The 13,389-nt window shown below is 36.9% G+C and overlaps 1 protein-coding gene across 1 annotated transcript; it reads right to left on the bottom strand.

Annotated features, from left to right (window-relative positions):
- Positions 1–217: 217 nt before the first annotated feature.
- On the bottom strand, positions 218–12,847 carry LOC139117037 (uncharacterized). Its single transcript, XM_070679851.1, has 7 exons — positions 12,651–12,847; positions 6,040–6,301; positions 5,583–5,665; positions 5,061–5,085; positions 3,507–3,588; positions 1,632–1,653; positions 218–509 (listed from the first exon to the last, which is right to left on the bottom strand). The coding sequence occupies exons 2-7, from the start codon at positions 6,258–6,260 to the stop codon at positions 337–339; spliced, it is 606 nt and encodes a 201-aa protein (XP_070535952.1). The 5' UTR covers positions 6,261–6,301; positions 12,651–12,847; the 3' UTR covers positions 218–336.
- Positions 12,848–13,389: the final 542 nt, after the last annotated feature.

Below are 13,389 nucleotides of genomic sequence, written 5' to 3'. Positions count from 1 at the left end.
GATCATAAAAGAATCGTAAAATGGTACAGTCCGAATATCTGTCCCCGAGGCGTTTACTACCTTAATGGAAGTATGCTAATTGAACTAGAATCTGGTCGAGTGAGTCTTTAATGAATGTATGGTTTATCTGATGCCAAAAGCATTTATCAAATTTATTGATGGGTGAATAACAGAATCCCTGCAGCACAAGAACATTAACCACTGCAATGTCAAAACGACAGGTGCGTAAAATAGAACTTTATTAAACATTCAGTAACTTTTCCACTAAATGAATTCTAGTTATATGACATCCGTAAACAGAGAAGACCCATTTCGTCTTGCTGAAAGTTTGTGCTTTCAAAATAGATTAGTTTTCAACATGACGCTAATAAACTCCTCTTTGTCTATAACATTGTCGCCGTTGACGTCAGCCTCATTGAGCATTTCTTGGATCATGACGTCTGAGAAGCGGATGCCGTGTTCGTCGCACGCATTCCGGACGTCGGCGAAAGTTATGTGACCTTTGCCCTCTGCGGATGACAACAAGTGAAACGTGTGTATTATATAAACATGTGGCAGTACACTCACTACGTTATTACAAAGGGTGGGTATGAATGTAACTGTATGTATGTATGTATGTATGTATGTATGTATGTATGTATGTATGTATGTATGTATGTATGTATGTATGTATGTATGTATGTATGTATGTATGTATGTATGTATGTATGTATGTATGTATGTATGTATGTATGTATGTATGTATGTATGTATGTATGTATGTATGTATGTATGTATGTATCTATGTATCTATCTATGTATCTATGTATACATGCATGTATGTACCGGTATGTATTCATATATATATTTATGTATGTATGAATGAATGTATGTATGTATGCAGTATGTATGTATGTATGTTTGTTGGTATGTAGGTAGGCAGGTATGTATGCATGCATGTGTATGTGTGTATCTATCTATCTGTGTATCTATGTAGGTATGCAGATGATTACTTTTGTTTGTTTGTTCTCTATTCATTCATTCATAATTGAAACGAGTTCATTGCAAAGATATCCTATTTCAATGCCGTGTTCTCTGAATGCTGAACAGACCAAATATCCTAAAGAAAGGGCACTTTTTCCCTAATGCGTTTGCATGTTCACTAAAATAAAAGGCCAAGGTCAACGACAGAAAGTCACTGCATGAGACAGTAATGTATGTAAATCAGGTTAAGTCAGCACCATAACGTCAAGGATCGGGCAGAACACATTCAACTTAGTCGCAGAAATTTAGAAATTTAGCGCGCAATCGTTGAGTTATTTTCGGGGCAATCATCATTCTTTTGCGGTTGACTCATACCACCATGCTCGATCAATTTGTTTCAACACGTTATATCCATCCCTTGTTTTGACGATTTCTCAATGGATTCATGCATCTGGTCGTTTTCAACTTGTGCCAATGGTGACAGTGAAGTATAAAAATGTTTGCTTGGAATTTCTTCTTTTATCGGCAAATTATTGGCAAAGAATTTCAGCTATCAGCTTTCATCCGGATTCATGTAATCAAAAATTATAGGATCGAGGCGTTCTATGAACAGTACAATCAGCATCTTGTCGGTATAAATATCAAATTCACGAAGTTTCTATTCTTACCTCTGTCAAGCATCCTGAAGCCCTGTTCAGTAAGATATGAGGAATAAAAAATTTTAAATGTTATTGGAGTGACATGAATATTTTGTGTTATAAAACGAATGTACGCTTATTATTGATATATTTGTTTGATTAATTTTCACACTGAAAGTCAATGTGAATAAGTCGAAAATTGTTGTATTTAGAAAAGGAGGCAGACTTAAAAATTATGAAAAGTGGTTCCTTGAAGGTACTCGTATCGAAACTGTTTCTTTTTTATTATCTTGGAGTGTCACTCTCGTGTTCTGGTATTTGGTCAAATGCTCAATTAACTTTGGCAAAACGGGGTGGAAGGGCAATCTTTACACTTAAAAGTGTCTTTGTAAATTTAAGAATAGCTTAAAAATTGATGTTGCTTTAAAGATTTTCGATTACAAGATTTTACCAATACTTATGTATGGCTGTGAAGTTTGGGGGTTTCATGAGGCTTGTGACATTGAAAGAGTTCACACCTTATTCTGTAAATATGTACTTCAAGTAAGCAATGCAGCTTGTAATTCTGCTGTACTTGGTGAACTCGGTAGGCATCCTTTACGTATTTATAGATTTCATCGGATTATCAAATATTGGCTTAAACTCTTAAATAGTAGTGACCATACATTTGTCAAACAGTGTTATAACTATCAGTTTGAAATGGCAGAAAAGGGGTATGACTGCTGGGCATTGAGAATTAAAAATCTTTTGTACAGCTATGGTTTTGGTGTTGTTTGGGGAACTCAGAATGTAGGAGATGAAAATCAGTTCTTGTCAATTTTTAAGCAAAGGACACTCGATATCGGATGTCAGCACTGGTCAGCTAGTCTTACTGAATTTTCTAAGCTGGATACTTACCGTTTGTACAAAAATAGTTTAATGCTTGAGAAATATTTGTCAGTTATTGATATACAAAAATTTAGAAGAGCTCTATGTATGTTTAGAATATCTAGCCATAAACTGCGTATTGAATATGGTAGACGTGAAAAGCTATGTAGAGAGAGAAGAATATGTCAATTGTGTAACATGGAACAAGTTGAAGATGAATTTCATTTTAGTCTTGTATGTCCTGTATATAAAGATTTAAGAAAGAAGTTTCTTCCATCTTACTGTCATGAATTCCCATCAATGATAAAATTTTCATCGCTTTTAAAGTCTCAAAACTCATGTACTTTATCTAATCTGTCAAAATTTATCTTTTATGGTTTCAAACTAAGAGATCAATTGTTAAAAAACGGGTAAATTTTCTGGTTTTTTTTCTCTGATTTGTATTACAAGAATTGCCTGCTATTTGTACAACCCTACCCCCCCCCCCCCATTAATTTATGTTTCTGTTATGTAGCTTTAAATGTATCAGAGGCTGGAGGCCTAGCATACTGAATAAACAATGTTGTTGAATAATTAATTTTCACCCGTCTTATCGTCCTATCCGACTTTTTTCCGTTTCTGAATATAAATCTGTTTGTCTATTGTCTGTTCGTCTGCGCTGACTCTTTAGTCTGTTCCGTCTGCGCTGACTCTCGTCATATCTCGTTTGTTTCGTTTACGTCACCTCCTGTGACGTCACGCCATCTGTACAAAAATAGTACAAACGGCAGAATGCGACATCCCTTACCACAAACACCTGAAACTTGCGTCATTCGGAGTCAGGCCTTTCTGACTCAAACGGCAAAAATATTCCCGCCATATTCCAGCCATGTGATATACCAAAAGTGGATGTGAACATCGAATGATCATTTCGTTTGAGTAAGTTTGCAGGCAACTGAAGACATAAATACTTGATAAAAGTTTCAAGTTGTAACGATGAATGAAAATTAACATTTTGTTGAGTTGTTCTGTCGTCTTAAACTTTGTTTCCATAGCTACCTGAATAATCTCATCGTAGATGTCACGTGCATTTCCCTGTTTGTTGACAATGAACTCCAAGAATTCGTTAAATGTGACCAAGCTAGGGGAAATATAAATGAAGGAATGAATAAATCAGTGAACGAATAGCTGACAAATAAAAAACATGATAGAGCAGTGGATGAATTGAGCGGCAAATGCATATTCTACGTTACATCATTTGCAAGCCATTGACGCCTGCGAATGTTGTTATTCTTCAAAGGTCGTTTGGAATGTTTTACAATTAGAGTGGATAAATTTGATTTATCTAAAACACTTACTAGAATGTCTCGAAATGAATTACGTGCATATTTCATAATACCACGACATTTCGAAAGGCCGGGTAATACATGTTTAAGTAATTAAGTGTTTAAGTAGATATAAAGCTTTAAGAGATATACGCGTTAATGGCTTTCACAGTCACTAATATTTGAACACAGGTGACAGAGTTAATGAGCAGAACGACGCTTTAAAGTATACTGTTCCCTGTTCCAATTTTGCCACAGTTACCATGGAAAGAGAAAATCTAACCATCACAGATTTTAAGCGGAGTGGCCGCTTTTTATAAACAGCGCCCTCACATTGGCATTTTGAATACCAAGGAACGCCCCTTTGACCATATACGGGTATATTTAGATTACAGATGACTGTATACCTTTAAAGTATATGCCATCACTAGGACCAGATTCATGAAGAGAACATACAACTTCACAGTCGTACGCTCCCTACAGCATATAGGGTTACTGTAGCACAAAACCCTGTCACCATACGCTGGCCACAGAGAATGGTAAACACACGGCATATGCGGGAACTTCATCGACTTTGCATACTCAAATAGCACTTCGTGCGAATGTCACTGGTATGGTACACATATTGAGATGAGGGTATCCGGATTCTATTTTCAAACTCAAAACTTTTTAATATAAATTAAGATATCACATTTGATATCCAGTATTATTTTCAATGGAGTTCTCGATGGCGCAATATTATACGAGCTCTGTAATTTGTTTTTGTAATCGATATTTCACAGCGGTTATATTTAGAACTAACCAGTCACACAGCAACTGTTCAGGTTCATCATACGCTCCACTTGATAAAAAATGTTTCACATTTCTGTTAAACATTCATACGAGATTCGTCTTTCGTTGGACATAATAAACCCCAGACCTCGACTCTTCATCTGCTGATATTCTCTCACAGCATTTGCTAAAACCATCACGACATACTCAAAGTTTCTGGAAAGTCGCGTCGATTTAAGGAGATTTGACAATCATAGCGAAAGAATTTGCGCCGTGCATGTTTTTTCCCACTTCTAATAGTTTATAGAATGGTGACTCAAGCCAATGCACTGCATGTTTAACTCGATGCCCCGTCAACAGACACGCCTCTGGAGTTGCTTATAGCAGAGTTTAATTGAGGCTTTGAAAGAAGAAGCGCCATTATCTATTATTTATGGACGATAAGGTCAAAGAGCGAGCACCGAGACACACTCAATACTCTGAGCTATTTTATGAAAGTGATATCATCACAACCTACCCTTTGCTCTCACTGCCTAGGTCGGCTGTAACAGCGAACAGAAGATAACGTTAATCATCACGTGACCATTGGAAAGCAGATAAATGATAAACAAAAGTGAATGCAGCCAGTATTGCTCAAATTCAGATTCTTACTATTGAAGTCTTCTCTATACTCTCATTCTAATAAATGGATTACGTTCCACTCCATTCATTCATTAAATAATGGATACGCCAGAAGTGGCAGTTTTAGTGCCAAGTATCAAATTCTCGTAATATGAAGACACCAATTTCTCTCTATACCATCGAACCGAGAGAAATTATATTTCTATGTTCATTCTTTATTAGTGTATGCTGCCTGTGTACATGTATGTATGTATGTATGTATGTATGTATGTATGTATGTATGTATGTATGTATGTATGTATGTATGTATGTATGTATGTATGTATGTATGTATGTATGTATGTATGTATGTATGTATGTACGTACGTCTGACTTCGATCGACCATCCAAGCAACACTGCGAGCAGCTGTGACCTCACCTATCATATCGTATATTTCTGTCTTTGTCAAGGAAAACCCCAAAATTCGCATGGCCCGCCGCAGGTCTTCGCTATCAATGCATCTACAGACAAAACGGAAAATAAATGAAATTTACAGGCAGCATCTCAAAATATCCTAGTGAAAAACAGGTTTGGTATAGTCCGAACGAGGGTTGGAAATAATGGAATGAATAGACAATTACAGACAGATTTTAATTTCCGAAAGACAGAATATGAAAAAGAGTGTACCTAAGCAATAATTCATAGTTATCTTTTTCTTCTACAGTCGTATGAAAAGAAAAGTAGGTTTTAATAATTCCACGACCCGTACGGACTTCATTCTCGAAAAGGTCACTAACTGCCTTGGCAGCATTAAATTCCAAGCGCCCCAGAAACCGATGACAGGTTTAATACTTCGCTTTATCATCCAAATTTGACGGATTGACTACAAGCCTACCCCTTTTTGTCTCTGTCGAAAGTGTCAAACACTAGCATCAAGTCGCGTATTTCCTGTGACGTCAGCTGCTGACGTATTTGCTCGTCCACCGCTGTTAACCTGTCTCCCGAGCTCGTCAGTTTGTGGAGAAGCTCCTCGCGGGTCTCCTGTTTCGGGTAGCCTGGCGCCCTCTTTCGGCGGTGCTTTCGTTTGGGTGGCCTCCTCCCGTTGTCCGACGACATAGTGATTTATGTGTAATCTGTTCAGTTGATGCGTGGTGTGTCTGAGAAATTATCAAAGAAACAAAAAAAATACGTAAATTACAGGTAGGATCGATATTGGTGGCCAAACACTCAGGTATCATCTATCTGTTCGTTTGACATGCCCGTGAATCTGTCTCTCTATCTATCTCTCTATTAATCTGTCTGTCTATCTGTCTGTCTCTATATGTATGTAGGTATATTTGTGTTATATAATTTTTAAAACCTGTCTGAACCGAACACCAAAGAGACTGAGAAAACTTCGGTTTACATAGGTGTTTGGTTTATAGAGGTCCATAAAACATGGCATTATATGTGGAAGGGGCTTGAAAGATGTTCAGTATAGACAAGCTTCCAGTTTAGACAGGATTCGGTTTAGGCAGGTTTCACTGTATATACAATTACACAAATTACTTCGAGTACAAAGTAATCATTTATTTATTTATTTATTTGTTATAACACTCTACTGATAGCATCGAGCATTATAATTTCCCCCGAGGACATCTACAAACGTTTTATATATATATATATATATATATATATATATATATATATATATATATATATATATATATATATATATAATTTTACCAATTTTCGTCAATACATCCGGGAACTTTACATTTGTTACATATTTGCAACAATGGAATAAAGTAGCATTGCCTGATTATTATTGCCGACTACTACGCAAACTATCAACCACGTCTCAATTTGACATGCATATACAGCATACAGCAATCTTTCTTTCAATAATTCATGCCTCAACGTCTGTTGGCTTTGAATTCGAGTCTCTCTATCGCAATGGGTGATGTAGTGCGATGTTGTTATCCTCAAACCCGTCGCAGCTAGGCTGAATGGTTATGAAGAGTGCAAGCAATTCAATTGAAGAGATTTTAGATCTCACATGAAACACAGAACCACACGGTGTAAATCAACGAAGGCATACAATGTAACGACCCACGGGCGAGGAAACAGGATCTCCGATAGCCTTCTGCGAGTTTCCGATTTCTGGTCACGGAACACAGTCCGATTTTTACTGACGCATCAGCGACTATTGTTATCGGATGAAAAACGGAAGCTGTGGGTTTTCGAACACTGATACACAGACGTTGTCGTTCTTGAACCCCATTGCCCGGGGAGATCATAGTTATAGGAAAATAGGATGGCTGTTGACGACCTTTAAAAGGTCACCTCGGCGATTTGATTGCTCTGTGTGTGTTTTTGCAATTTCAATCATCAAAGCAGGACAGAATTCCAATGGACGTTATCTGTAATTTCTTACTACGTGAAATGATCTTCGTTTTTCCAGTTGATATCAAATTTAGCAAACTGACCGATCGGTATGCTTAAGAATTCATTCATTCATTTGTTTGTTTATTTATTTATTTCAGGACAGTTTCAATACAAATTTGCCAGGAAGAATGTCAAATTTCTTCCTCAGAATCGCCGCTTATACTTTAGCTAATTTGGATTTCTCTAATTTGCGGCAAATATATACTTCTGTATTGCAACTTTTCGATTATTTTCGTTATGCTATTTTTACTTCTTCTGGAAGCATGTTGAAATGCACAGCTTTTGATCTGTCAACACTACCTGTATGTGTAATGCCTCTATTATTGACTGCAGGTCAACAATTGGAGATTTGCTGGTTCGTAAAAAATGATAAAATTAAAAAAATCGCTTGTCACCTCTGTAGCTTTGCACAAAAAAAAGCACATGAACAATATTTTTATTTCTCTTGCCTGAACGTTTTCCATTCTACACTCACTACGTGTCGCATTACGACGTTGGTGGCGCGCGAGTGGAGACTGCTAAGCGTGCAGTACGAAATATGTTGATTTGCAAACGTGACAAGCGTCACCTCATTGCTGTTTATATATTACGTGAAGTGAAAACGTGGTCATGGTAGTATTATGACGTACGCGCATTTTAAATTTGGATTCTTAAAGATTGCGTGTTTTACAAGACAGAATCTTGCACATTTAGCTGGGGGGCATAATAAATACTTAACATTCCTATTAGCCCCTCTTCTCCATTTATTTTTTTTGTATTTTTGTGTGAAAAAAATCTTGTTCTCTTTCTATTTCTCTTGGTAACTGAATTTATCTCATGACTAGAATTCTGTTGCAAACCTTGTTCATTACAATGTTATATCAGGGGCGATGTGAGTTTTATATCTTAAATACTAATTATCATTTTTGATATTGATCTTTTTGCAAGCTTTACTGTTTTTAAACCTCCATAACTATCCACTAAATTTATATTTTGCTGAAAAGCCTATAATCTTATGGACTGCAGCTTTATTGCTATTTTCTAGCTGCTAGCAACTGATTTGGTTTTGTTTACATTTTCGTCTTGTGGTTGAAATATCATTTTACATATATGATTTTGGCGGGAAATGCTGTCTATTAGTCACGTGACTCGGTCGAAATATCAAAATTGTTCGTTGCTGTATACTGAGAAATGTATTATTTCCACATTTCAAGTAATTACAACCAGAACTTTCTAAAACTTGACCCTCAGCTACATTGAAATGTTAAAAGTCTCCGACACATGCCTTAACCATGTCTGATTATTTTTATTTGATGTTTTTCTTGTTCATAGTTTTGTCGCTGTTCGTTTTGATTTGTCCATTGAATGTGCATCCTGTTATTGGGATTTACCTGTTGGATTTTATGATGATGAGTAGTAAATAAATAAATAAATAAATAAACAGATAAATAAACATCAACATTGCGTGTACACAAGCGTTGTTTTGACAAGGTTATCGCTGTTATTTAAGAAGTCATATGGAGAAAACAAGAAAATGTATTGCATAAGGAACAATGTTATTATTAAAGTTAGAGCTACTTTACAGTAACATCATGGAAGACATGACTGCGCGCGTCAGGTCGATTTTTCAAACTTTCAAATTGCGCGCTCTTTCTTTCAAGATTGTTCGAAAAAAGCAACCAGCAGCGACAGGAAAACATTGAAATATCATGAAATTCAGGGATGCTCCTTTCCTCGTATACAGTATGGTATGTGAATCCACCGATGAAAAAACGTGCTGAAAAGACCCATGATTTTAAACTATGATGCCCACGCATTCAGCTCATACAATGCCCATGCTTTTTTCGAAAAAAATGTTACAATTCATAAATATTTATAAATCTAATCATTCCGAAAGCTTAACAGAAAATTGGATCTCGTGCACGTCTTTTTGAAAATGTACAACGCACAGGAGATATGAAGAGATGTGCATTGTATTGTATGGCCGCAGTTTTATGGTATTATGTCTCAAAATTGAAAGACTTGAACTTTTAATCAAACTTTGCTCGAGAAGTTTTTTCAACCACTCTCTTTCAAAAAAATTAAAAATAAAAATCGGAGGTCACCTTGCGAATTTTGGAACTACGGAAACAAATTACCTAAAATGTACAGCTTCGAGCATTTGGAATTCAAAGTGGCCGCAATTATAACTAGAGGGGCGAAAATTAAATTTTCATTTTCAAAAAAAAAAACGGGAAAACTTTACACACTCCAATAGTTTCAAAATGAGCCCCCATAACCGGTAGACCAGAATAGTATGAACAAATGTGAGAGTCTATATATCAGTCCTCAAGGCGTATTCTATCTTAAGGTAGCATGCGCCTCGAAAGTGAAAGACTTTAATTTTGCTCAAACTTTCTCCAAGTTTTCTTTCAAACATTCTCTTTCAAAATCAAGAATTAAAATGTGGGGGGGTCACCGTGCAACTTTGGTAATAGAGAAATAAATAACTTATAGTTTACCGATATTTAGAATTCAAAATGGCCGCCATCCCTATGTTAACTCTATGGAGTAAAATAAAAGTTTCTCTCTCTCCGAAAAAAAACTAAGCCAGTTAAAAGTCTTCTTACACCAAGAGGTTTGAAATGAACCCTTACAAGTGGTATATCAGAAAAGAATTGTAAAGTTTGAGAGTCCAAATATCTGTGTCCGAGGCGCGTTCCACCTAATTGAAAAACGTACCAACTCCTATTTTCAGCGTAAAAGTACGTGTACCTTACGGTGACGTGAACGCAACGCAAACATAAGATGTGTTGATAGGTGGAATACTTGGTATTAACTGGATTTAAGACTTTTTTAATACTTAGGATAAGTGGACGAAAAATGTCAAATGTTAGAGTCACTGGGTGTGTATTAGGTTACCTTGTCTAATTTAAGGTAGAACGCACCTCGGGGACAGATCGATATCGTCGGACTCTCAAATTTCTACAATTCTTTTCTGATCTACAACTTGTAGTGGTTCATTTTAGAGCCCCTTGAGAAAGAAAAACTTTCATTGGCTTTAATAGTTTTTTCGAAAATCCAAAATTTTATTTTGCCCATAGAGTTAATACGGGAATGGCGACCATTTTAAATTTGAAATATCGCAAAATGTTGGGTAATTTGTTTCGCTAGTTCCAAACTTTACACGGTGACCCCCGATTTTTATTGTTGATTTGGTAAGAGAATGGTTGAAAGTTTCATTCAGGAAAGTTTGAGCAAAAGTTTAAGTCTTTCACTTTCGAGGCGCATACTACCTTAAGAACATGAATTACTCGCTTCGTGTCGGGAAGAGATTTTCGGACTTTCTAGTCTACCGCTTGCGGGAGGTCATTTTGAATCTCTTTGATTAGGCAAAGTTTTCACCGTCTTACTTGTGAAAGTCAAAAAACTGTTTCGCTGTAGATTTAACATTGGGACAGCGGGCATTTCAAATATCTGTATATTTATAGTATTTTGTTCTCTATTACCGAAATTTGCACAGTGACCCCTGACTTTTATTATATTCTTGCTTGCTACAGAAATAATGTGGGTCCATCAAAGTGATTAAATTAAACTTGGGACTAGTATAACTCTAGTCCCAGATTAAACTAAACGAAGGCATGTGAACGTAGGAGGACACGACGTGCCAAAACGCTCACTAAAGAAAAGTAAACATACATCGCTATGTAATAATGACACTTGGTATTTGCAACCTTAATAACCCATCCCCTTCTGAACACGGGACTCAAAATGCTGGAAGTTACAAATACTTCACTATAAGCCTAAATCAACAAAATACGCAAGACAAATACGCAGGATGGGTAACGAAGTCATTTTCATAAACCCAGCCTCTACGTTTGGTGATTTATTTCAGGAAACAGTAATTTTAGAGTGCTCTGGGACTGTGGCTCTACACAGCTGTACTTATCAATGGATAACTGAGTACAAGGTTGGTTTTACATGTGTGAACAAGCAAACATGTGGATTTCCTGTAAAGGACACTATGCCCCGTTATTAACGATCGAAGTAAAACAGTGAACAAATACAGACATACCGTACTTTGTGATAAATGTATATTTCAAATGGACTATATCCTGTCTCATCGAGAGAAAAAGCGAACTAAAATGTCATATACTACCTGCCAACACCCCGGTGCATACCTAAATGTAGACCTGTCTGTATGTCTGTCTGTCTGTCTGTCTGTCTGTCTGTACGTACGTACGTACGTATGTATGTATGTATGTACGTACGTACGTATTTATGTATGTATGTATGTATGTATGTATGTATGTATGTATGTATGTATGTATGTATGTATGTAATGTATGTATGTATGTATGTATGTATGTATGTAAATGTATGTATTCACACACTCACATGCATACACAAAATGACACAGACACAGACACAGACACACACACACACACATACACACATATACAATATCTGGACGCTGATTTGACATGATAGGAGGTAACGTCGGAGATATGCACAGTGCTGGAGTAAATAATGTGTTAAAGACGATTTTGATATAAAACATTTGTAACTTCCATATTGATGTGTCAAATATAATGTTTTCTCTCTTACTCCAGGTGTATTACAAAACGAAAAACGACGGGGTATTGTTTTTGTTTTAGCTCATCACATTTGAATAATACGGATTTGAAAGAACAGGAATATATGAATGCAGCGGAATATTCTGACATACGGCAATATATTCAGAAGTGTATCTTCAATGTACCATTTTTGCAACAGGCCTTAAAATGCAAATAAATGTGCACAGTATGTGTGCTCTGATTGATTGATTGATTGATTGATTTTTGCAACAAGCAATTATAATTTTCATACCTAATTTATTTCAAAGCGAACGCAGACACTGGTGCCGCTCGTCGAAATCGACGCCCAAGGATATAAATGATACCCTTGTCTGTTTCTGGGCCGAGTTTTCTTTGAGCAGTGAGTTTTTACCACGAGATACTGGTAAAAAATCTGTCCGACACCTAAAATCCAAACTTGGTTATGTTTTGTCATTCTTCGAATATATTAATCTTACTTGGCATTTTAAAGTGATGAACATATGGGCAGGAAAATTCTACTTACATGCAACCAGGTCGTTCAAGATCAATGTCCAATGTTTCACGGAACGACTATCGTGGACTGGTACTGGTCGTCAACACACGAGAACGAAAACAAAAACAGCTCGATGCACACTTCTGTACTGATGTACGGGTTTCTAGTTTCGCGTAAACGGTTGCTAGATCACTGATTAAGTTACCACTGCTATGGAGCCGTAAACACTGTTCGAGTTTGACAGGTGCGCAGACGACAACGGGCGATGATCTCCTTAAAAATCCACAGGCGGATGCCAGTATCCACGTTCGTGTAGCGCGAAGCCGGAATTGCAAATAATAGCTATTTGAAAAATATTGGCTTGCTCGCTTCAAAATGTCGCAATCGAATTATTTCTGCTTATTATGCAGTTCACACAAAGGAGCCAAATGTAGGGTGTGTCTTTTTTATTGGGCTTCATGCAAAGGCTAAAATTGGGAAAAATAATAGGGACTAAAGTAAGTTGAGTTGAAAAGTGCACGAAGTGGGAGGGAGTCTAACTGGTCGGCATTTTGTGCGAGGTAATGTAGCTCGACAACACCATTCAAAAGAGGAAATTTGAGCTACCAGCTCGTGTTGTGCGATTGAAATTCGCTCTGACAGCTTCGTCTCCGGAAAAGGATCAATTTCAGCTAGCGGGAAACAGCCCTTTCAATTTTCTGATGGCTGTCACCATAGCGACGACGCCAACGAGGAATCGAACGTCGTGCGAGGGTGGAATTTAACCATC

The sequence above is a fragment of the Ptychodera flava genome, chromosome 2, assembly GCF_041260155.1.
Source record: "Ptychodera flava strain L36383 chromosome 2, AS_Pfla_20210202, whole genome shotgun sequence".
NCBI lineage: Eukaryota > Metazoa > Hemichordata > Enteropneusta > Ptychoderidae > Ptychodera > Ptychodera flava.
This window is presented reverse-complemented; position numbering and strand designations above follow the sequence as displayed.

Excerpts from the sequence above, each read along its gene's own strand:
- LOC139117037 (XM_070679851.1), bottom strand. The coding sequence starts at position 6,260 with ATGTCGTCGGACAACGGGAGGAGGCCACCCAAACGAAAGCACCGCCGA. Across the intron at positions 5,086-5,582 it reads AGAAATATACGATATGATAG|CCGACCTAGGCAGTGAGAGC; the intron begins GTGAGGTCACAG and ends TCGCTGTTACAG. Across the intron at positions 510-1,631 it reads CTTCAGGATGCTTGACAGAG|AGGGCAAAGGTCACATAACT; the intron begins GTAAGAATAGAA and ends TGTCATCCGCAG.